At 42.4% G+C, this 26,884-nt stretch overlaps 1 protein-coding gene across 1 annotated transcript; it reads right to left on the reverse strand.

Annotated features, from left to right (window-relative positions):
- LOC110298309 (uncharacterized) lies at window positions 1-26,428 on the reverse strand. The gene is given in 7 exon segments (XM_029479226.2): window positions 1-5,068; window positions 5,070-6,855; window positions 18,845-18,943; window positions 20,723-20,849; window positions 21,663-21,715; window positions 23,687-23,847; window positions 25,634-26,428. Coding segments are annotated over 5 exon segments (2,106 nt in total). The 5' UTR covers window positions 21,696-21,715; window positions 23,687-23,847; window positions 25,634-26,428; the 3' UTR covers window positions 1-5,007.
- Window positions 26,429-26,884: the final 456 nt, after the last annotated feature.

The following is a 26,884-nucleotide window of genomic DNA, read 5'->3' on the forward strand; positions in this document are numbered from 1 at the left end:
TGTAGTGACACAGGCCTTTAGTCCCAGCACTCATGAGGCAGAGGCAGGTGAATTTCTGAGTTCAAGGCCAGCCTGGTCTACAGAGTGAGTTCCAGAACAGCCAGGGCTACACAGAGAAACCCTGTCTCAAAAACAAAACAAAACAAAACACAAACAAACAAACAAAAAAAGAAACTATTTCCTTTTCATCTTATTTACTTCTTATGGCATCTTTATATTGGTTCAGGATTTGCTCTGGATCCTGTGAAGATTCTCTCACTCAGCGCTCAAGCGCCAACAGAAACAGGGTTCCAGTCAAAACAGTCTTGGCTTCCTGCTTACACTGAATGGTACCAATTGTGTACTGAGTACAGCATCAGTTACATCACACATCTTGAATTATGTTAACATTATTTTAATATTCATTCATAAATTGATTTGAATTATTTATATTTGACCCAGGATTAAAGTATCTCTGCTCGTAGGTTACTTATCCACAACAAACTTGACCTTTTAGTGGAGCGCTGGCACCTACCACCTTACCCAAATGACAAATTTCAACAACAATGTGGCAGCTGACCCATAAATGCTTCTGGACACAGAACAACTTGGCATACAATATACATATGTTTTTACCCAAAATGTCTTGCCTGAACCTAACTTCCTTTGGATAGAATATACAATGGCTAAAGTCTGGAATTGTAGCACACTGCTATGATGTAGCAGGCCCTGGGTTCAATCAATACTGAAAATTTAATACAGAACAGAGCAAGGTCTATATAGGGCTCTCCTAATTTGTAAAGAGGACAGTTTGGAGGACAATGACAAATGTGTGAACACTGTAAAATCCTGGGTTATTTCCTTAAGAATAATTATGGTTCTGTGGTATAGACGGCAGTCCATCTTGACTGATACATGTAAGGTATAAAATGTTATGTCTACAAAAGGGTCTCTACAGTCAAAAGTGAACTTGAAGACACTAAATAGTTAGGTTTGCCTTCAGCTCTTCATCCTCCAGCCTCATCTTCCCAAATTTCTGTGATTTAGGCATGTACTACCATATCCAACACTAAGATGTATTCTTAATGGTACAGCCCTAAATCCCATATAGATAAAAATAGGGTCAACATAAACTGTTAATAGTTTGGAGCCTAGATGAGGATACAGAAGTGTGTTCTTGACTATTCCAACATTTGTCTATGCATAAAAATTTCACACATTTATTTTTATAAGTGATTCCAATTTAGTTATTTTTGATGTGTTTCAGGAAGTCCAGCAGAGACTACCACTCAGACAGTTTCTAATCAACATAAAATCCTTATTCCAGTTGGCTGGGACTACCCTCAGGTATTCAGGACTTAAGGGGAGCACAAATGTTTTAAGCAAGAGGCTATTAAAATAAAAAAAAATTACATTCTTTTATCTTGCTCACTAGCTACAGAGGGAATGTTTGCCCAAAGCAATTTAACTGAATTCAAGATAAGCAGTTGGGGGGTGGGGGGACGTTTGCACACAAAGGCAGTTTAACAGGAATCTTAAGTTATCACAGGCATCACCTGGTTTCACAGTACTAGAATAGAGGTTAGGTAGGATTCCAGGAGATTCTAAGAAAGTCAAATTCTAGTCAAACCTAAAATGACCTCAGCACAAACAGAAGATGGAGAAATCTCTGCCTTGTCACAAAGGTATAGTTTATCTTAACGTCTGGACACAGTATAAATTACAGGGCTTTACCTTTCGAAATTTTTATGGCTTTAACCCTTTTAGAAAGCACTTATTCGTCTATGGCTGCACTTTTAATATTTCTACCCACAAACTTAAAAATGGATTGTCAATGAAAATCCACTCATGTTTATCTCATTCATTGATTGTATACAGAATGAAGTTATGTAAAATTTAATAGTGGGTGAATGCATGAAGCTTTTCAAAACTATCTGCAATCTGCAATATGCTTTGCCACTCAGATGAGTTACAGTAATGCTAAGAAACATGAAATCAATGTAAAAGATTCTTTAAAGAACACAGGCATCAACCAAATACTCCCTGAAGTGTTTTATTATCTAATATAACCCTATTCCACACCTTTGGTTGGTATTGTACTGGCTATCAGCAAATTATTCAAAAAGAAAGGAAACAAACGGGAGCTATGGGTTGTTAATTGGGAGACAAGGAAGGCACTTTAGGTAAACCTAATTCTAATAATTGCTCTAAGTTGACTGTCATGGCTAAGTAGTGTTTGGCGAATTATGTTTATAGAACATATATCAAGAACGTGATGGCCACCTTGCTCTTTCTCTCATTTGAAGGTTTTCTCAGCAGGGTGCCTCCTCTGAACAAGCTTCCCACATTCTCAGTCTCTTCCGGTTTCTTAACGTCAAGTGATTATGAATACTCTTGTTGACCAAATCCTAGGACAGATTAAGGTTCTTCTCATTTTCATTTCAATCAAAGTCTTGCCAATGAGTTCTCTAATATTTACTAATATTTCCAGACAAACGCGTACCTACCTTCGTTACATGTATAGGACTCCTGATGATCATGGACTTTCGGGTGTTCTCTAACCTCACCATTTACAATAAAGGCTTTCCCACAGTATCCACATTCATAGGGTTCGGATCTTTGTAGACTCTCTGAAAAGATGTAAGAGCTTGGCTAATTCTAAAAGTGTTTGCACATTCATTGCATGCTACACCCACTCCAGTAGTGACACATGTGACAGGCCTAAAAACCTGGACGCAGTCCAGAGGCAAAGAGTTTCACGGAAACTTAGTCTCCTGGAACTTTGGCATTCCCATAGCACATTCCTGTTCCCATGTTAGTCTGGTGTATGGATCTGTCTGTTCTTTTTCAGTATTGTTTTATTATAAGTGCCTTTAAGGATTGATTTTGAAATATAGCTAAATTAGATTAGTCTCCACCAGTGTTCTAATGTCCTGGGCAGTCCTTGAGCTGACCCTGGGCTTGGAATTGCGTAGGAATATCATTCATCCAGACGAAATGCCTCAGTGTTGACAGTTATCAGGCATCTCAGTTTGCAGGATAGAAATCTCAGGGCAAGCTTAGCAAAGTATACTTAGAATCTTCATTACAGTCAGGTATGGCAGACTACATTGCATATTAGAAGAAAAGTTGGTGAGTTCTTCTGACAAATGGAGATTCCCTACAGATACTTAAAAGAGCAGCCTAGTTACTACCATATGCAAGAATTTACCATGGCCTAGGAAAAAGGAGGGTTGTGGCTTAAGGAGGAACTACAGTGTTGCATTATTCATGAGAAAGCCTGCTAGAGCAGAACCCCATGGTGCTAGCTTTCACAAGGCTCAAAGGAATAGCATAAATTGTGACTAGGGTGTGAAATCCTTACCTGGTCCCTATCATTAGCTGACCCTAGGCAGGGCTGTTTTATCTTTACTGTAAACATTGCCTGGTTCCTGCCAGTCCTTTGAAGGCATCCCTCTGTTTTGTGTCAGATAACTTCCATGTACCTTTCCTGCTGTGACACCCTACTTCTTTGTTTTATTCTGTATTAAAAGTCTGGTGCTTGTTTGGAAACAATACATTCAGATACACACTCTCTCTGTGTCCGTGTCTGTTTGTCATCCTCACCAACTCCTTGCTCCCCTGTAACCAGAACCCTGAGTTTTCCTGACTGAGGTCCATTTGCAGCAATTGCATTCATAGTGTTTCACACCAGCATTAATTCCTTTAGGTTGAAGAAGGCCTGAGCTCCAACCAAAGGTCTTTCTACATTCTTTACACTGATAGGGCTTCATATCAATATGAATTCTGTAAGCTTAGAATATTTTTCTTTCTTTTTTTTAAGATTCTTTTTAATGTATGTGAGTACACTATAGTTGTACTGATGGTTGTGAGCCTTCATGTGGTTCTTGGGGTTGAATTTTTAGGACCTCTACTCGCTTCGGTCAACCCCTCTTGCTCCAGTCAACTCCATTCACTCAGTCCCTGCTGGCTCCAGCCCAAAGACTTATTTGTTATTATACATAAATACACTGTGGCTGTCTTCTGACACACCAGACAAGGGCGTTAGATCTCATTACGGGTGGTTGTTGAGCCACCATGTGGTTGCTGGGATTTGAACTCAGGACCTTCGGAAGAGCAGTCAGTGCTCTTACCCGCTGAGCCATCTCACCAGCCCCACCTTAGAATTTTCAAAACCTATTTTAATAAGGGTTTTTACACACTTTAACCTCCCTTCTAGTTCACCAGCCACCAGAGGTAGTAAAAAGGAAAAGGTTAATAGGACAAAGCCAGATATGGACCTGTTTAGAAATAGTTCTTTGAGCGATTACAATTTTCACTGTCAGGATATCAGCAGTTCAGTTCATATGAATCAGCAGCAGTAGCTCAATCCACTTGGATGGCAGGTCCATCCCGAAGAAACCAAAAGGCTCTGCTAATTGGCCCGAGTCCTCAGAAGCAGCAAGAAGCCATTAGAATACAAGTTCTTTGGTGCGTTTCTTTCTACAAAGTCACAATAAGCAATGATCATCAAAGAAGGCAAGGTGAACCAATGTCACAGCATCATCAGTGAAGTCCAGTGTCAGCAACGCCCAACAAAGACCAGCAAAGAGTGGCAAGGCAAACCAATGCCAGAGTGTCATTCGCTCTCTGTTGAGTTATACTTTTCCAAACATCACATTTCCTCTCCAGCAAAACATTACATGCCCTTTTACCAGGAAGCTTCCAGAAAAACACCGCGTGTCTGTTCTCAGCATAACATCCTCTCATAAGACAGTTTTCAAAACGATATCACATGACACAACTTAGTCCCCCCAAAACCCAGAAACTTCCACTTCAGAACTCTCCAATGTGCACTGAAGGCTGAAGTAAATCTAAACATTTTCTTACATTTCTCACATTCACAGTTTCTCACCAGTATGAATTCCCCAATATGCAGCTAGCTTAGCAATATCATTAAAGGCCTTTCCACATCTTACATCATAAGGCTTCTTACTAATATGAATTTTAGTATGTCAAACCAAGCTTGACTAGTAGCCTTCACAAATCTCAACATTTGTAAGGTTTCTCACCAGCATGAATTCTTTGATGTACTTTAAGGCATCCGCCACAATTCTTCACATTCAGAAGGCGTCTTGCCAGTGTGAGTTCTAAAATGTCCAAGAAACTGGTAGTGATATTGAAAGGCTTCCCCACATTTGTTACATTGAAATGGTTTCTCACCAGTGTGGATTCTCTGATGAATCCTAAGGGCTGTACCACGAACAAAGCCCTTTCCACATTCCTTGCACTGATAGGGTTTCACATCAGTATGAATTCTCTGATGTTGATTGAGTTGGGACTTAAGTCGGAAACTGGACCCACACTGCCCACATTCAAATGATTTTTCTCCAGTATGAATGCTCTGGTGCCGAGTAAGCTGAGCCAGAACAGTGAAGCCCTTTCCACAGACCTTACACTCAAAGGGTCTCTCTCCAGAATGAATTTTCTGATGTTGCTTGAGGTTTGAGCGATGATTGAAAGCTTTCCCACACTCACTACATTCATATGGTTTCAAACCGGCATGGATAACCCTATGTTCAATAAGGCTGGAGACATGCTTGAAGGACTTCCCACATTCTTCACAAGCAAATGGTTTTTGATTTGTATGAACAGTTTTGTGGTAAGTAAGCTGACTGGGAAGATGAAAAGCCTTTCCACATTCTTTGCACTCAAAAGGTCTCTCACCACTGTGAGACTTCTGATGTCTCATGAGATGTATATTAAGTCTAAAGACCTTGCCACAGTCCTTACAGTTGAAGGGCTTCTTTTCACTGTGAATACTCTGATGCTCAGTAAAACTTGATTTTCTGCGAAATAAGTTCCCACATTCCTTGCACTGATAGGGTTTTACATTGGTATGGATTTTCTGATGTTCATTAAGCTGGTCCTTACGTCTAAAGGCTGACCCACACAGCTTACACTCAAAAGGTCTCTCATCAGTGTGAGTTTTCCGATGCTCGGAAAGGTATACCTGAAGCCTAAAAGCCTTGCCGCATACATTACATTCAAAGGGTTTCTCATTGGTATGAATACTCTGGTGCCGCAAGAGGAATGAGCCACAGCTGAATATCTTCCCACAATGCTTACATTCAAATGATTTGTCTTCAGTGTGAATGTTCTGGTGCCGTGTGAGCTGAGCCAGAACAATGAAGGTCTTCCCACAGTCCTTACACTGAAAGGGTCTCTCACCAGAATGAATTTTCTGATGTTGCATTAGGTATGAACGACGTTTAAAGGCTTTCCCACACTCACTACACTCATATGGCTTCACACCAGCATGAATAGTCCTGTGTCCAACAAGGTGGGAGACACGCTTGAAAGACTTCCCACATACTTCACATTCAAAAGGTTTTTCACCTGTATGAATGACTTTATGATATTTAAGCAGGTCTGGAAGATGAAAAGCCTTTCCACATTCATTACATTCAAAAGGTCTCTCACCACTGTGAGACTTCTGATGCCTTGTGAGCTGTTGAGGGAGTCTGAAGGCCTTCCCACACTCCTTACATTCATAGGGCTTCTCTCCAGTGTGAACACTCTGATGCTGAGTAAAAGTTGACCTACAACCAAAGCACTTCCCACACTCTTTACACTCATATGCCTTTTCTGTATTGTGAGCAAGAGTCTGGAAGGTATAAGTGGGCATTTCTTCCTTGTTAGTAATCTTTTGATTATCATCGCCTTCTTGAGAACTCTGTAGTCCCTTGGATGTATTATAGTTGGGGCCACTAGTAAAACTGCAAATCTTGAGATCAAAAGTTTTACTGAATTGCTTTATTCTCTGTTTGAATAAATTTATATCATAGGTTTGATTTTCTGGAGACATATTTTCAGCTTCATAACATAACTCCAAATCTGAAAGGAAAAGAGAAAGCAAGAGTACTTTATCTTCCTGTTACATGCACCTGCACATACACAATTTTCTCATACCATAAAGTCCATTAAATAAATGGCCAGGCTGTAAGGTATTTTCTGAGAAACTAAACAGGAGCAAGGAGAGCAACAATAGCAAAAATTTATGTAAAGAAACACTCTTTATGGTCTGGATTTGGAATTCTGAAAACAAAAAACAAAAACGGGGTAAAACTGTGGTGGTGGAAGTACACAATTGTAATCCCAGCAACAAGGAGCCCGAGGTACAGGGTCCTGAGTTCTAGGGTAGCTTGGACTAGATATGAGACTCTGTCTGAGAAAAACAAAAACAAGCTAAAAAGAAAACAGAAAGAAAGAGGAGGAATAAATCATTAGAATTTTTAAGCAGAATAAATATATCCATCCAGAGATCTTTACAGATCTTTACCTACCCCTCCTCTCCTCCAAATCCAATCCCCTAGTCTCGTCCCAAGCTCTGTAGCAAATCACCCTATGTTCAGTAGATCACACAGATCCACACCTCCAAGCCTGCTTCTCCCCATTCACTGCTTCATCCCAGCCTCCAAGTCCAACAGGCATTCTTTGGCAACCCAAAGACCACTCTGGGAGGTGAAACAGGTGCACTAACTGCGCCTCTCCCTCCATTCCTCCAAGTCCAATCCCTAGTCACATCCCAGCTCTGCAGCAGACCATCTAGGGTCCCCCATTCCCAGGGGACTAAGCAGATCCTAGTCAAGCACTTGCTTTCCTCCCTACTATGGTCCCTGTCTGTACTCCACCCCTAGCCCATCCTCACTGCTAAGTGTCAGCTGTCAATATCCAGAAACACACTTTACCTGCAACTCCCAGTAGCCACACCTATCAGGATCCCACAAGAATTTCCTATCAGGCAGCACCTAATAAACCATACTCTCCTAACAGAGAGTGCAACAGAAACCAAGGAACAAAATACACACCCAACAAAGATAAGAACAAATACCAGCACCTAGGATTACAGTCTTCCCAACGCCCGATGCCTAGAAGTCAGCATAAAAACATAAACCCAGCAGGTTTAACTAGAGCATGGCAACCCTACCACAGCAGGCCTTGAATACTGCAACATAGCTGAAGCACAATAAGAGGACATTGCAATAGCCTTTATGAACATGACAGAGATCATTAAAGAAGGAATGAAGACGTCCCATAGATAAATCAATGAAAACCATAGAGAGTGAAAACACAAACAAACAATGGAAAGAACACATAAACAGTTCAAGACCTGAAAGTAGGAATAGAATCAATACAGAAAACCAAAACGGAGGGGAATCTAGAAATGTTTAGAAACTCGAACAGGAACCTCAGAGGCAAGCCAAACAAAAAGAATACACAAGATAAAAAACAGAATCCCAGGCGTTTAACACCCAATAGAAGAAACAGATATCTCTGTGAAGACAATGGTAAAACTAACAAAATTCCTGCACAAAGGGCTGGAGAGATGGCTGGAGAGTGGTTAACAGCACTGACTGCTTTTCCAGAGGTCCTGAGTTCAATTCCCAGCAACCACATGGTGGGTCACAACCATTTGCAATGGTATCTGATGCCCTTTTCTGGTGTGTCTGAAGACAGCTACAAAGTACTCATATACATAAAATAAATACATAAGTAATTCTTTTTTTAAAAATGCAAGAAATCTGGGACACCATGAAAAGAGCAAACGTAGCAATAAGAATAGAAGAGAGAAAAAAAATCCCAGGTCAAAGGCACAGGATATATTGTCAACAAAATCATAGAAGAAAATTTCCCTAATCTAAAGAATGACATGCCTACCAAGGTTCAGGTCACATCTAGAAGGAGAGACTATACCAGAAAAGAAAATCTACTCAGCACAAAATGATCAAAACACTAAATGTACAGGACAAAGAAAGAATATTAAAGGCTGCAAGGAAAACAGACTGAGTAACATATAAATGAAGACTTCTCGATGAAAACTTTAAAAGCCAGACGTGACTAGAGAGATGTTCTACAGACTCTAAGAACCACAGAGACATACCTAGACTATTATACTCAGCAAAAATTTCAGTCACCATAGATGGAGAAAATAAGACATTCCACAATAAAACAAAATTTAAGAAATATCTATCTAAAAATCCAGGCCTACAAAAGGTACTAGAAGGGGCTGGTGAGATGGTTCAGTGGGTAAGAGCACCGACTGCTCTTCCAAAGGTACTGAGTTCAAATCCCAGCAACCACATGGTGGCTCACAACCACCCATAATGAGATCTGATACCCTCTTCTGGTGCGTTTGAAGACAGCAACAGTGAACTTATACTAATAAATAAATCTTTAAAAAAAAAAAAAAGGTACTAGAAGAAAAACTTTAACCTAAAGGGATTAACTATACCTAAGAAAACACAAGGAATAAATAAATCAAGAGCAGCAAATCAAAAGACGAGAAACATACACACCACCACAACAAAAGAAAAAGAATCAAAACACTGCTCATTAATATCTCTCAATATTAACAGTCCCAATTCTCCAATAAAAAGACCCAGACAGGATCCAATCGTCTGCTGCATCGAAGAAACACACCTTTGCAACAAAGATAGACATAATCTCAGAGTAATAGGTTGGAAAAGGGTTTTTCCAGCAAACAGACCCAAGAAACAAGCTGGAGTAGCCATTTTAATATCTGACAAAATAGACTTCATACCAAACAGACAAGTTAGGGAGTGATTATACACGCTTATCAAAGAAAAAAAATCCACCAACTTCTATGCATAAAACACAGGGCACCCAAATTCATAAAAGAAACAGTACTATAGTTTAAATCACATATTGAAACTCACACACTAATAATGGGAGACTGCAATATCCTGCTCTCACCAATAGACAGATCATCCAGACCAAAACTAAATAGAGAAATGCTAGAGCTAACTTGATGTTGTTATAAACAAAATGGATACAACAGATACCTACAAAACATTTCATCCAAACATCAAAGATTTTACCTTCTTCTACGTATCTCATTGAACTTTCTCCAGAATTGACCATAAAGCAAGTATCAAAAGATATAAGAAAATCCAAATAACACCTGGTAACTTATGCAGCCACCGTGGGTTAAAGCTGGATATAAATAACAACAGAAACTTCAGAAAGCTTACAAACCCATGGAAACTGAACAACACTGGTCAAGTTGAATGAAAACTGGGCCAAGACAGAATTATAAAAGAAATCAAGGACTTCCTAGAATCGAATGAAAGTGAAAACACAGTACAACCAAACTTAGGGGATATGATGAAGGCATTCTAAGAGACAAGTTCATAGTACTATGAACCTACATTAAAAAAATTAGAGAGGTCTCACTCTAGCAACTTAACACCACACCTAAAAGCTCTAGAATAGAAAGATGAAATTACACCCAAAAGGAGTAGAAGGCAAGAAATAATTAAAGTCAGGGCTAACTTCTGTAAAATAGAAACAACAATACAACAACAACAAAATACAAAGAATCAATGAAAGAAAGAGTTGGTTCTTTGAGAAAATCAGTAAGACTGACAAACCCTTAGTCAAATTACCTAAAAAGTGGAGAGAGAAGATCCAAGTGAGGAAAATTAAAGATGAAAGGAGGCTATAAAGACAAATACTAAGGGAATTCAAAGAACCATAAGAACATACTTTAAAAGCTTGCGCTCCACCAAATTGGGAAGTCTAAAAATAACTGGTGGGTTTGTTTGTTTGTTTGTTTGTTTGTTTGTTTTTGATACATACTACTTACCAAAGTAAATAAAGATCAGCTAAGCAATTTAAACAGACCTAAAACTCCATTTCACTAAGAAATGGAGTCAGTAACTAAGCCTCCAAACCAAAGAAACGCCAGGGCTAGGTGGTTTGGTGTAGAATTCTACCAAACTTGTAAAGAAGAGTTCCTGCCGAAACACATGCGAAAATTGAGAGACCTTGGACACTCAGCCCTAGAAGGTGTTTTATCAAACCCTCCCCTAAATGTTCACAAAATCCTATGGAAGAGGAGATAAACAGAAACAATGTAAAATGCTGGACGCTGGTAGACCAATCCTTTAATCCCAGCGTTTAGGAGGCAGAGCCAGGCAGATCTTTGGGCTTCAGGACAGCCTGGTCTACAGGGTGAGTTTCAGGACAGCCAGGGTTACACAGAGAAACCCTGTCTTGAAAAACAAACAAACAATAAGAACAACAACAAAAAATGAAAGAAAGAAAAAAAAGAAAATGTGTAAAAGCCAGAGGGGTGGAAGACATCAAGAAAACAAGACTCTGTAAATGAACACAATAAAACCTCATGTGACTTGACAGAGACTGCGGCAGTTTGCATAGGGCCTGCACTACCCAATCTTCACCAAGTCCTTTGTGCATGAACTATGGCTTCCAGGTTAGTGTTTTTATGGAATTCATGAGTGTGTAAACAAGTGGGTCTCTCTTTCTTGTGCCTTCACTTGGGTTTTTTCTGTGTTTGGTTGTGGATTTTTTTTTGTCCCATTCCAATGTGTCAGATTATATTATATTATATTATATTATATTATATTATATATATTATATTATATATTATCATTATCCCTTATAAGCCTGTTTATTTTCTAAGGAGAGAGAAAAACAGAGTAGATCCAGATGGGAGAGGTAGGAATAAAGTGGGAGGAACAGGGGGAGGGGAAGCCACAATCAGCATTTATTATGTGAGAAATTTTTTTTTAGAAAAGGGGAGAAGAAAAAGAAGACTAAGGAAGCCAAATGATAAATACATTCAAGAAATGTGACACTGAAGTTTCCACAAAATTAAGTTAAACCAAATTAAATCAAAATAGGAAAATACATAAATAAGACTGTATGGGTAGCACTACTAAAATGATCATTTTCTTAGTATGATAGTAAAAGATTGTTTATATTAACTAGGATTGATGGAAAATTGTTTGTGTATAATAGCCCAAAAAAGGATACATGAAACACTTAGTATCAACTGTCATATCAGTGGCCAACCATCTAAGAGTTCAACAAAAAGCGTTTAAACATGCAGTGGTAGACATAAACACAGCATATAAGACAAAATGATATCAATTAGTAACATTTTTTTTGTATGTGCTTTTTTATTTTGAAAGGTTTTGCTGTTGCAGTTGTTATTTGTTTGTTTGTTTAATTTTTGGTTTATTTTTTTATTTTTGGCCACGTTAGGAGTCAGCCTGAGATGGCCACTAGTAGGACACCAAGCAGGCATGGGGAAGCAAGTAAGTGATGGAGAAATGGAAAAGAAACAGAAGGGTGTGGGCACAATAGGTAGAGGCAGTTCTGGAAAGTTGAGGGTATTTAGGAAGAGCCAGATTTGACAGGCTGGTGATGCTACCTGGGACCATGGTAGGGTCCTGGCCTGTGCTGCCATAAGGGGCCAAATCTGAGTCTTTGGCCCTGTAGCATCAGGGGTCTGTTACCACCAAAGGTCAGGCAAACATTCTTGGTCTGGGCTGCCACCAGGGACATGTTGATGTTTGAGGGCTTTGCAGAACTGGCCCCACCCACTTGGGCATCATAGATGAGTTAGCCCTGGAGGCATGGAAACAAGAGAGCTGACTCTGCCCCTAGGCAGCCACAGTACTCAGGAAAGTGGGCATTGCATATTGCAGGTGTAGTGGGTGAGATGACCCTAACACTTGTTTCCCATTTGGTGGCATTAAAAAGGGATAGCTACCCTCCTCTACCCCTCACCACCTGTGGCAGGTGGGAGACCTGGCCCTGAAGTCATGAGAGCAGGGGAGTTGTCCCTGCCCCTCACTAACTGCAGCACTTGAGAAAACAGGCCCTGCACTTCACCTGGTCAGCACAGTAGAGCTGACCCTGGAGGCAAGGCAGGGGTGTGGTGTGGGAGAGCTAATCCCACCACTTTTCTGCCATGTAGTGACAAGGGGGGAGGGAAAGATGCCACCACCCATCCCTTGCCACCTATAGCAGACAGGAGAGCTGTCCTTGTCCTGAGATCATCAGAGTGGGAGAGCTGGTCCTGCCCCTCACCTGCTGCAGCACTTGGAAGAGCGGGCCTTGAACCTCACCTGGACAGCACAGTCAAGCTGACCCTGGTGGTGGGGGTGCAGGTAAGCTGGCCCTGAGGGCATGAGCATGGGTAAGCTAGACCAGCAACTTGTCAGTGGACAGCAGTGTGTGTGTGTGACAGACAGACAGACAGACAGACAGACAGACAGACAGAGAGACACAGACAGATGCCCCCCCCCCCCCATTGCTCCATATCTATGGCGGCTGAGAGAGCTGGCTCCAGAGTCACGAGAGTAGGAGAGCTGGCCCTATCCCTCACCAGCTCTAATAGTCAAGATACAGCCGTGCACCTCACCTGGACAGCAGGGTAGAGCTGTACCTGCTTGTAGGGGTTGCTGGTGAGCTGGCCCCGAGGGTGTGACAGCAGGAGAGCCCATACATCTAATGCCCAGATCCAGGACCAGCCCAACTCTATCCCATTGATGAACTGCTGGAGTGCACGAAGGGGCCAGTCCTACAGATCCAAAACTACAGGATCTCCATGACACAGGGCAACAACAGAATATCTGAGAGGAGTCTCATTGAGATCTCAGTATTGATAGAGTAGCAGAAGCCAGAAGCCTCATTCCAGACCAACAAGTCATTGCAATGAACATTTGCAAGCAAAGAAGTGTGGACAAAAGTGTGTACAATAGGACATTCTGTGACACACCATAGCTTTCACAATGAAATTTTTTCCCCTTTGTTGTTGGGAGGAGTTGCAAGGGAGGAGAGAAGGTATAAGAGGAGGGGGAGACGAGTTGGACTGGGGTATATGATGTGATAGTCACCAAAAAAAAAACCCAATTATTGTTTAAAAGTTTAAATCACACATCACATCCCACACATCAATAATGGGAAACTTCAACACCCCTTTCTCACCAATGGACAGGTCATCTAGACAGAAACTAAACAGAGGAATAATTGAGCTAACAGGCATTATGAGTCAAATTGACCTAACAGATGTACAGAACACTTCACTCAAACAAAAAAGAGTATACCTTCTTCTCAGCACCTCACCAAGCTTCCAAAGTTGATCATGTACCTGGTCACAAAACAGGTCCCAACAGATACAAAAAAAAAAAAAAAATGAAATAACCTCCTGTATCTTACCACTGTGGATTAAAGCTGGAGTTTAATAATAATGGAAACAATAGAAGTCTACAAACTCATGGAAGCTAAACAACTCTACTGAACAATCACTGGGTGAAGGAGGAATTAAAGAAAGAAATTAAAGACTTTCTAGAATTCAATGAAAATGAAGGAACAACATACCCAAACTTATGGAACACAATGAAAACAGTGCTAAAGAAATTGGAGAGATCTTTTACTACTGACTTAACAGTTCACCTGAAAGCTCTAGAAGAAAAAGAAACAAACACACCCAAGAGGAGTAGATGGCCAGAATTAATCAAAACCAGGGCTGAAATAAACAAAATAGAAACAAAGAGAATAATACAAAAATTGGTTCTTTGAGAAAAATCAACAAGATTGACAAATTTGTATTTAAACTAAATAAAAGACAGAGAGACTATCCAAATTAACAAAATTTGAAATGAACAGGGAGACATAACAGACACCAAGGAAAGTCAAAAAAATTGTTAGGTCTTACTTCAAAAGTTTGTATCCATAAAACTGGAAAATCTCAAAGAAATGGACAATTTTCTCCATTAAAAGCCACTTACCAAAGTTAAAACAAGATCAGATAATCAATCTATGTAAACCAAGATCCCCTAAGGACATAAAAACAGTCATTAAAAGTCTCCAACCAGGAAAAAAAAAAAAAAAAAGAAGAAGAACCAGGTGGTTTTAGTCTAGAAATCTACCAAACTTTCAAAGAAGAGCTAATACCAATACTCCTCAAGTTATTCTCCAAACAGAAACAGAAGGAACACTGCCAAATTAATTTTATGAGGCCACAATTACCCTGATACCCAGACCACACAAAGAGTCAACAAAGAAAGAGAATTCCAGACCAATTTCTCTAATGAACACTGATGTAAAAATACGCAATAAAATTAAAAAAAACGTAATCCAAAAAACATATCAAAAAGGTCATCCACCATGATCAAGTAGGCTTTATCCCAGGGATGCAGGAATGGCTCAACATACGAAAATCCATTAATGTAATTCACCATATAAACAAACAAAGAAAAACATACATGATCATCTCATTAGATGCTGAGAAGGCCCTTGACAAAATCTAATACCCCTTCATGTTAAAATTCTTGGAGAAATCAGGGATACAAGGCACATGCCTAAACACAATAAAGGTAACATACAGCAAGACAATAGCCAACATCAAGTTAAATGTAGAGAAACTTAAAGCAATTCCACTAAAATCAGGGACACGATTAGGTTGTCCATTTTCTCCATATCCATTCAGTGTAGTGCTTGAAGTTTTAGCTAGAATAAGGCAACCAAAGGAGATAAAGGGGGTTAAAATTGGAAAGGAAGAAGTCAAAAAATTGCTATTTGCAGAAGATATGATCGAACACATAAGCAAACCCAAATATTCTACTTGGGAACTCCTCCAGCTGATAAATACCTTCAGCAAAGTGGCTGGACATAAAATTAACTAAAGTAAATCAGTAGCCCTCCTATATACAGATGACAAATGGGCTAAGGAAGAAATCAAAGAAATAACACCCTTTACAATAGCCACAAATAATATAGCTTGGTTGACTCTAACCAAGCAAGCGAAAGACCTGTATGACAAGAACTTAAAGTCTTTGAAGAAAGAAATTAAAGAAGATATCAAAAGATTGAAGATCTTCCATGCTCACGGTTTGGTAGGATTAACATACCAAAAATGGCCTTCCTACCAAAAGCAACCTATAAGATTCAATACAATTTCCACCAAATTCCAACACCATTTTTTACAGACTTTGAAAGAACAATACTAAAATTCATACAGGAAAACAAAAAGCCCAGGATAGATAAAACAATCCTGTACAATAAAAGAATTTGTGATGGTGTCACCATCCCTGATCTCAAACTGTACTACAGAGCAATAAAAACCATGAGGCATTGGCATCAAATCTAGACAGGTTGATCAATGGAAGTGAGTCAAAGATCTAGAATTAAATCCACACATATATGGACACCAGATTTTTGATACAGAAGCCAGAAATATAAATTGGAAAAAATGGAAGCATCTTTAACAAACGGTGCTGACTTAACTGGATGTTGGCATGTAGAAGAACACAAATAGATCCATGGCTATCACCTTGCACAAAGCTCAAGTCCAAGTGGATCAAAGACCTCAACATAAAATGGAAAAGACTAAGTCTAAAGACTTAGAATAGAAAATGGAGAACTACCTTGAACACACTGGCATAGGAGACAGCTTCCTGAACTGAACACCAACCATGTAGGCACTAAGATCAACAATCAACCTCATAAAACTGAAGGGCTTCTATAGGGCAAAGGACACTGTCAAAAGGCCAAAGTGGCAGCATACAAAGGGAAAAGATTTTCACCAGCCCCATATCCAACAGAGGGGTGATATCCAAAAACATATAAAGAACTCAAGAAACTAGACATCAACAAACCAAATAATCCAATTAAAACATGGGGTTCAGACCTAAACAGAGAATTTTAAACAGAGGAATCTGTAATGCCTGAAAAGTACTTAAATGTCCAACATCCTTAGCCATCAGGGAAATGCACATCAAAATGACTCTGAGATTCCATCTTGCACCTGTCAGAATAGATAAAATTAAAGACACAAATGACAGCTCATGCAGGCAAGGATGTGGAACAAGGAGCACTCCTCCATTGCTGGTAGGAGCACAAACATGTAAGCCACTTTGGAAATTAAAATGGTGATATCTCAGAAAATTTGGAATCAACCTATTTCAACACCCAGCTACACAACTCCTGAGTATATACCCAAAAGATGCTCCACCAACCCACAAGGACTCTTACTCAACTATGTTCATAGCAGATTTATTCATAATAGCCAGAAAGTGGAAACAACCTAGATGTGCCTCAACTGAAGAAGGGATTTTTTTTTTAAATGTGGTATATTTACACAATGGAATACTACTCAGTTATTTAAAAAAATGATGTCTTGAAATTTCCTGCCAAATGGATGGAACAAGAAAAGATTATACTGAGAGAGGTAATCCAGACCCAGATGACAAACAGGTTATGTACTCACTTATAAGTGGATGTTAGCCATAAAGTAATAGATAACTATGCTACAACCCACAGACCCAAAGAAGCTAAGTAAGCAGTAGGGCTCAAGGGAGGGACACATGAATCTCACTGAGAAGGGAAAACAGAATAGATATCATGGGTGGATGGGCAGGAGGGATGACATGGGGGAGCAATGAGGTGTAGGGATGGGAATGGGGATGGGAACAGGAAAGATCAGGTGTGAGGAGGGTGGGAGAGAGTACTGATGAGACAACTGAAGCTAGAAACCCAGGACAATGGAAACTCCCAGGGATCAGTGAGTGTAACCCTAGCTAAGACTCCTAGCAATAGGGGATAAAAAAAAAAATCCTAGCAAAGCCAGAAACGGCCGAGTTTTGTAACCAGGCAAGACTTCCAGTGGAGGGATTTGGACACCAACCCAGCCACAAAACCTTCGACTACAATATATCCTGCCTACAAGACGTGCTGGGGTAAAGGTGGCACAGAAATTGTGGGAATGCCCAACCAATGACTGGTCCAGTTTGAGACCTATGCCATGAGAGAGAGCCCACCCCTGAGACTTCTCCAAAGTCCAGGAGCCAGAGGCTGGATAGTCCAAACAGGACTCAAGATAGAACCAAACAGGAATGGCGGCAACAACAAGAAGAAAGAAAGAGAAAGAAAAAAAAGGTGAATGAAATGATTCCTAATGATATTCTGCTACATCAAAGAGGCATCATACAGCAACTGATAGGAACAGACGCAGAGACCTACAGCCAAACACTGGGCGGAGCTTGGGGAATCCTGAGGAAGAGGAGGGGGAAGGATTGTGAGGACTGTGGGAGCCAGAGGGGTCAACGACAGCACAAGAAAACATACAGAATCAACCAACTTGAGCTCACAGGGGCTCATGGAGACTAAACCACCAACCAGGAAGCCTGCATAGGCCCAACCTAGGCCCTCTGCACATATGTTACAGTTGTATGGTTTAATCTCTGGTTGGACTCCTAACAGTGGGGCAGGGGCTGTCTCTGACTCGTTACCTGCCTTTGGGACTCATTCCCCTTACTGGGTTGCCTTGTCTGGCCTAGGAGAGGAGGTGGCCATGCTTACTGAAACGCCATTTGCCATGGCTAGTTGTCAATTGAGGCCAGTTCTTTTCTGAAGGGAAATGGAGGAGGAGTGGATGAGAAGTGAGGAGGCAGGAAGAAGGCCTGGATGGAGAGGAGGGAGGGGGAGCTACAGTCAGGAAGTAAAACAAAGACACAAAAAGTGGGTCCTCCAACATTGAATGATTTAACTGAGCCTCTCCCAGGCATACCCAGCTGCTTGGGTTGTAGTTAATTCCCAAAGTGGTCAAGTTGACAAAAAGAGGAGCCATCACAGGCTGTGCTGTGTGCACTCAGATGTTCCCCTGGCTTGTCCATCTGTTCTTTTTGAGTCAGGGTCTCTCATCTGCCTGGAGCTGACTTGCCAGCAAGCCCAAGGGATCTGCCTTTGCCACCTCCCCAGTGCTGCTGGGAGGAGCCACCATCACACCGTGACTACAGTGACAATGAAGACACAGAATTCAAACGTTTGGTGCCCCTCCCTGCGTTACAGCTTTCACTGGTGCTGAAACTGTCTTGGCTTTGGTTCAGTGGTCAAGAACTCTGAGAGCTCTGCCCGAGGCCCTGGGTTAGAGACTCAGCAGCCACTATAACTCCAGCCCCAGGGAGCTGACCCTCTCTAGGGCCTCTTAGGATACCTGCACACGTGTGTGCACACACAACCAATAATGAAACACTTCACTCTTACTCACCTGGGCTCGGCCTGTCTGTTTCTTCCTTCACAGTCATCCAGGGCTCTTTCTCCTGCTCTAGTAAGACGATCAGATCTGGCTTAGAAATGCAACTTCCCACTTAAAAGAAAGATAGAGATGGCTCAGTGTGTATACATTTATTTGCTTGTTTGTTAGTTTATTGAGACTCAATCTAATAATCCCAGGATGTCCTAGAACATAGTAAGTAGACCTGGCTGTCCTTGAATTTACTTGATCTGCCTGCCTCTGCCTCCCAAATGCTGGGGCTGAAGGTATATGCCACCATGTCCTGCCTGTGTAGATTTTCAAAAAACAGACTTTTTTTATTATAAGGTCTAAACAGCTTGGCATGGTGGATCACGCCTGTGAGACCAGCAGGTGTGGGACTAAGCCAGGCTATGCTGTCTGGGCTGCAGAGCAAAGACCCTTGTCTCTGACAAACAGATAAAAAAGTTCTAAAAGCCAAAAATAGTGCTGAAGAAAGACATTAGAGAAAGAGGAAAAAGCAACCTAGGTAAGAAACCAGCTGCTTCAGATTAGGGTTTTAATCTCCTTTAAATGCAGACAGGGCTTGTCACGTAAGAGGAAAACAGAACTGAGTAGTGAGAACATGAACCCATATTGTCTAGTGTAGACCCCATCTCTGCAGTTCACTAATAATGACATTCATTTAGGCGACTCCCATCAGATTTCTCTGCTCAACTTTTCCATCTAAAGATTTGGCACGGTGGCACACACTTGAAGTCACTTCTCTTAAGAAGAAGTTTAAGAAGGCAAATGAGAAGTTCAAAGTCAGCTTTAGTTACATAGCAAGTCCAAAGCTAGTTGGGGCTCCATGAGACCTGACCCTCCCAAACAAACAAAGAAAAAACACCACCACTACAAATAAAAACAAAACCAACAACAACAACAAAAAACAAAGAAACAAAAAGAACCTCAAAACAACAAAATCAACCACCACAAAAAAAAATTCAAATAATAATAAAAATTTTAAATAATAACAATAACTTAATTATTTAGATTGTGTTGCTAACTATGAGATAGGGTTCATATTAAGATGAAATGCTATACTCAGATATTTTGAATACTGGTTAACCTACAGAAACAAAGCCATGCGTTCATGTATTCATGCGAGGAGGGCACGCAGGCCCAGAGCACGCTGGAAGTGCTCCGCCACTGCACTGCAGCTTGCTGCTGAGAATCCTCATCATAAGCGTTCTCTGAGCTGCCTTCCTTCACATTTACAGCTCACCCTTACATTCTGCCCATTGAAAAAGACAGCTCGTCATGAAACTTCTACTACAATGCTTAAATCGATTCAAGTTATTAAATAAAATTAAATCAAGTTATTAAGTAAATCATTCGGCTCATCTATTTAGTTGCATATGTGTGCGTGTATGGTGTAATTTTGTGTTCGGGAGGGAGTGTGCACCAGGGTGTGTGGGTATGCCTGTCCGCATGTGTGTAAGGACACAGACTAACCTGTGTACAGGTTAGGGGTCTTCTTTGAGTGTTCTCCATTTAATTTCATGAGACAGGATCTCTCACTGAACCTAGAGCTCAGTGAGAGAATCTCCAAGGGATGAGAAAAGCAGCCACTTTATGAAGATCCTAGCTTCAACCCTACAGATCTCACACTCTTCCTTTAGGCAGGAGGACAAGGTCAGCTATCTCTTTTTAAAATTCCATTGCTTAAAATTTATTTTATGTTCTTTGTATGTGATGACCTGTCTGCATGTATGTCTGAGCACCACATGTGAGTACGGTGGCCATGGAGACCAGAAGAAGGCATCAGACCCCCTGGAACTGGAGTTACACCTGGTTGTGAGCCCCTGATGCTGCTGAGAACTGAACCCCATCCATGGGGCACAGGCTTACCCACTGCGACCAGGTTGCTGTAGGTCTCCAACATCATGTCCCTGTATAAGACCTTCTGAGTAGCATCCAGGCAGGCCCACTCCTCCTGAGAGAAGTCAACAGCCACATCCCTAAATGTCACTGACCCCTGAAAGAGCAAACACAAGGAGAGTGAAACTGGGGAAGCTTTCAAGATGGAAACCAGAAGGGAAAGGACTCAAGCGTGGGAAGGGAGCCATAAGGAAATGCTCAAGGCACCTGACTGCATGAGCCTCCCGCCCCATAAACGACAACTGTGCCCATCTACACAGCCAATACCTGTGCCTCTCCACTCCACCCACATCCCTCAGGCTATACCCACAGAAGGGAAATGTCACCTGGGGTCAGGGTAAAACACACAAGGACTGCTGTGAGTCCGTGAGTTTATTATACTATCACATGATGCCATTAAGATTTGTTGTCATGAGAATGACTTCTATAAACTATATACCATTCCATATTATAATTTTTGGTCAAAACAAAACAAACAAACAAAAAAACCTTTCAGGTGGTCAGCATGTCTCTTCAGTCTTCCATAACCCTTCCATAACAGGGTCATTAGCCTAACAACACCACAGATGTCAGTCAGGTTTCCCAGGGCACTCAATGAGACCATCCCCTCAAAGCTCTGAAGCCCCCAAGGCCCCTGTTTCCCTGTGGGACTGACACCTCCACTGCAGGGACAGTCCTCCCTGAGCACAGACCAAGCAGAGAGCACGTGTGGAGGAATGCATTCAAAGACAACCCCAGTGCCAGCTGGAAGAGGCACAGACAGGAAGTGCTCAGACCTGCCAGCCCTCACTGGAAAGGGGCAGACTGGGCTGGGGGATTCCGGATCCTTGGGAAGCTTCAAGAGGGAAAGACAAGAAGGAGTCACCTAACCTGAAGTCACCCTATGTCAAAGAGAAAAATGTCAACTTACACAGACCATGTCTTGAGAACTGGAGCTGGCCATTCTTCTTCAGACTTCCTCCCCTGGGGGACAAAAAGAAAGCCATCACTGCATTGTGACTTGATGTTCCCAGGCTGACTTCTGTCACTGTGATGTCATCAACTACACTTATTTCTCAAGCCTCCCCACTCACTCTCTCCCCCACACACCGCTCACAGCCTCCCACACACAAATTGGAAGCACACAGGAGTCTACACAAAGCCGATCCCCTCCTAACCCAGACAACCCACTGCCAAGGGAGCAGTGTGGGAGTGCAGGGCACAAATATGTCTGCCTTGAACTTCCTCCAGAAGAGGCCAGCAGAAGGGATCCCATCTTCCACCCTGAGATCCAGCTCGCCCTGCACCTGGGCCGCTCCTCCTACTGTGAGCAGATCTCAGATCTTCCTATTGGAACCCCAACTATCAAGGCTCACAGGGGCTCACAGCATCCAGGTGGCCCCTCCTGTGTAAACTCAGGGCTGAAGCACAGCGAGGCTGGAGGGGCTGCAGCTGCAGTGCTCAGGCAGCGTCCAGCATTCTGTGCCCACTGTTAGTGAATGGCACTGTGCACCATGGACCACTGTCCTGAGAACCTTCCCTCATCTATGATAGCACTTATGTCGTCTCAATTAAGCCATGATCCTTTATGGAGATAATTAGCTATAAAACATCCTGTCACAGGAGGTGAGTTTGATATGTTTCCCTCTCCATATTATGGGATATTTTGAACAAAATCTTACTAAATTTGGTCTAGGTGCCATAGAACTGAGTTTCTCAACCTCCGCATGGCTGACACAATTGTTCTGTCTTGAGCTGTGTGAGGGCCATCTTGAGCTCTGCACTGCATTCATCTCTACTCACAAGCTCTGAGCAGCACACAGAACCCTCAGACCTCCCTAAGATGCTGCACCACGGAGCAGCCATCACCAAATGGGGACTCGGTGCTCCAGCCAACAGGTCTAACTAAGCCTTGGTTCAATACACTTTGTGACTGTTTATTTGTTTTTGAGATGGCCTCTTTTATATGTCAGGCTGGTTCTGAACTCCTAAAGCTCCTTCCTCCCTCTCCCATGCTGAGATTACAGCCATGGATCTCCATGCCCAACTCTCAAGTACACATCTGATAATCTTATGAAATCATACTTTTCTCTCTCCACAAGATTCATAAACAATTTTTCCTTCTTTCCTTATCCCCCCTTCCCTCTGTGTACACCAAGCTAGCCAGTCTGCCAGGGATTCTCTTGTCTCCACCCCACGTCTTGCCATAGGAGGGCTGGCACTGCAGACATGCACTGCTGCATCCTGCACTGCATAGTTCCATGCTTGCATGCACTGCACCCACTGAGCCATTGCCACAGCCCCTATCTTTATATTTCTGTGATAGTTTTAGTGTAACCTCATGACATTTATAACTGTTTATGCTTCATAAAGTTGGTGACTGACAAAGCTGGCCAGAGATAAAAGCACAGGAGGATCTGCTGGATGTGGCAGCACGGGTCTATAATTCCAGCCCTGGGAGGTTGATGTAGGAGGCTTGCTCAGAGTCTTGGGCCAGCCTGGCCTATGTGGTGCTGCAATCAGCGGTGCTGGTCAGACTCAGTTTTAACATTCAGTACAATGACATTGGACCTTCAGAGGCACCACAGGCATAGTCCACTCAAAACAGATTACAATTTACAAACTGAGGCTGACACTACTAGAAAAAATATGGAGGAACTCTTCCATGGAGCTGGAAGATTTGGGTTATTACTCTAAAAACACAGTAACCACAGCAAAACGGAAAAGTGGGATTCACATCCAACTAAAAACCCTTCCACTTGCAAGGAAACAGTCAACAGTGCAGAGAGGTAATCTAGAGAGAAGAATTGCAAACTATAAACTTGACAAGGACTTAACATCTAAATTCCTGCAAGTCACTTTAGAAGAAATGTAGACAATTCACCGGGCAGGAAACCTATTAATTAAAACATGGGCAACCATAGACATTAAAGTCACAATGGGAGGCCTCCTCACCTCTGTTAAGAGTGTCCATTCTCAGATGGCTGCGGAGATGGCACAGGGCTTATAGTACTTCTTGCTCTTGCAGGGTGGGTTTAAATTCCCAGCTTCCACATGGTGGCTCACAACCATCACTAAGTCCACTTCCAGGGGATTTGACATCCTCTTTTTGCTTCCTCAAGCACCAGACATGCAGAAAAAAAACACTCTTAAATGTTGTTTTTCAGACAGGGTCTTACTGTGTGGGCCCGGCTGCCTGGACCTTGCTATGTGGACCAAGCCAACCTTGAACTCACAATGATCCTCCTGCTTCTCCCTCTCAAGTGCTGAGATTAAATGTACCCCACAAAGCCTAGCTTTTCTTTTAGAGTCACTTTCTTTTTTTTTTTTTTTTTTTTGGTTTTTCGAGACAGGGTTTCTCTGTGTAGCCCTGGCTGTCCTGGAACTCACTTTGTAGACCAGGCTGGCCTCGAACTCAGAAATCCGCCTGCCTCTGCCACCCAAGTGCTGGGATTAAAGGCGTGCACCACCACACCCGGCTCTTGAGTCACTTTCTTAAATATCCAACAGTAATCGCATTATTTCTAATGCTTTTTTTTTTTTTTTTTTTTTTTTTTTTTGTAGAGACAGGGTTTCTCTGTGTAGCCCTGGCTGTCCTGGAACTCATTCTGTAAACCAGGCTGGCCTCGAACTCAGAAATTCGCCTGCCTCTACCTCCCAAGTGCTAGGATCAAAGGTGTGTGCCACCACTGCCCAGCAATCACGTTGTTTCTCACACTCCCTTGTCCTGCAGAACCCTGAGGGGAATGAACCCAAGATGGCCTCACAGAGAACAACTAAAGCACACCAGGCCCTTAGGATATGGCGGCACTGCACTAACAGGCTTCACCACAGGCATCCTAACATCCTTCACGACAGGCCTGGAGAGCCTGAGGGGACAGAACCAAGACTCCAACCCGATACCACAGATCCACACTCCACGATCAATCACAGCATTGCTCATCTAGATCTGGCCAACATTACCCATTCCACACACACACACACACTCACACAGTCAGAAAATCACTAGCTTTCAAAGATGCCAAATTCAGTGCTATCACTTTCCCAGCTGAAATGGTGAACAGACGTAGTCTACCACCCGCAGTTTTCTGCTGCTTTGAGAGGCAGGCCTGTAAAGATAGGATGAGTGATGCCATTGAAATAGGAGTCAATTTAACAGATAGGGATGTGAAAGCCCTAACGCTAACCTCTGGAGACTCCTATCTATAATATGTTCAGAAAAAGAAGTGATTGTAGAGAGAAGATGTCAAGGGATGTCACTGAAACGATAATGTGAATACTAAGTGGAAAGGGAAGGGACAATGTAAGGGACACAATGGTGGAGGTGTCAATTTGCCTGTCCCTCCTTCAGTTACTGACAATTCCATATTCTAAAACTAAAACCTCATTTTTAAACAGAAAGAAAGCACAAGCTCATTCTTTAATCTTAGTTGTGCAGCAATAAAGTTCTCATTCTACTTCAGCCCTCCTTTGTAATGGCTGAGGCACGGAGCCTGAGTAAGATCCCAGACTACATCTGAGATGAGATGCTGGGATTAAAGGCGTACGCCACCACGCCCGGCTGCTGCCTGCTCTCTTAAGCAACCCTAGAGACTCTTCCGTCCTGAAATGCTCAACTCAGGGCCTCAGGGAAAGCTTCCCTTCAGACTCCGCACTCTTCTCTCTGAAGCTTGGTCCTCTGCTTCAGCCCCTGTGGCCAGGGGAGAAAGTAGGAGCAGAGAGCAACAAGCCGGGTGACACTGGGTGACAGAGATAATGCAGAGAATTCAAAGTGTGCACACTCGGACAGACACACACACACACCACCACCACCTGCAGCAGCACTGTCCCCACACACATAAACACACAAGCACCCCACACCGCGGTCCACATCCACACCCAGCCGGCTGGTTCCCGCCTTACGTGGAGACCGGAGCCAACTAGAGATTTCTTCCTCCGACCAGAAAGATCGGACTTTCCGCTTTAACGGCACCAGGACACCCAGAGCCTATCCACTACTTCTGCCATGGTGGCCCTGAAAACTACAGCCCTAGCTACCGGAGATCCGAGAAGCCCGGGGCTGCAGAGAGCTCCCAGCATGCAACTTGGCCCAGCCCATTTGAGAGCTGCGTCCTGTGGCTTGTGAGAGTTCCCACGGGGAGGGGGGTACTACCCAACTTTAAAGGGGAGGCTCCCCACTGTGATCAAAATAGTTCCGGGTTCTACTAGTAACTGATTTTCTCTCCTGTGGAGCTGACAGACAAACTGAAGTTTTAAAGTTCAAAAGAAGTAAGATCAAATCAGCCTGTAATTGGCTGTATCTTTGCTTGAGACTGAGTGGGATTCCACCTCGCTGTGCTCTGCTAGGGACTATGGTAAATTTGAAAAGACTGAGCTAAAGAATTGGTTGGTTTGAACGCAGGTAGTTTAGCGATTTCAGAGAGAAACAGTTCTGGACACTCCCAGGGTTCATTGTCGCTGTGTTGGAGTTCAGGAAGTCGCCACTCAAACCTTAGATACACCAAGCTCAGTTAAGCAAGACTAGTTTATTAAACACGTACCATAGTACTGGAGTTCAGGACTGCAAAAAGGACTCGGGAGCCTAATTGTAGTAGTAGTCTGCTCTCAGGGTAGGCTTTTTATATGAGAAACCAGGTTCAAAAGTTTAAAGGGCAAGGAGGGGAGCTGCTGGCTTCCTAGGCAAAGTATATTATTAGCAAACCTAAAGCTGATAGGGCCTGAGTAAAGTAAGGGGGGGGGTGGATGGTGGGGAACTGGGGAATTTCAGAACAGTGAGATAACAGAGCATGAGTATTAAAACTTTTTGGCTTATTAGCAGCATTCTTCAATGTCAGCCACAAAAAACAAACAAACAAACAAACAAAAAACACTGAGCTCATATGCAAGTACAGGAAGAGCTGCCCAGTGGTCAGCTCTTACTCAAGATATTTTAGACATAACAGTTGACATTTACCTTTGATTCAATGGGTCCTACATACAGCTTTGTGGAATAAGATTAGCAGACCTCGTACAGATCATCGAGAGCACACAGAACAAAACAGGGTATGTGGTCAGCGTGTCCCTGAGCTCAGTCACTTCTCTATGTCAGTGACTGGCAGGCATGTTACAGCAACGCTATGAAATAGCTGGCAGGCATAGAACAGAATGGCTGCA

The sequence above is a fragment of the Mus caroli genome, unplaced genomic scaffold (genome assembly GCF_978045245.1).
Source record: "Mus caroli unplaced genomic scaffold, Mus_caroli_1 scaffold_8, whole genome shotgun sequence".
In the NCBI taxonomy this organism is placed as follows: domain Eukaryota; kingdom Metazoa; phylum Chordata; class Mammalia; order Rodentia; family Muridae; genus Mus; species Mus caroli.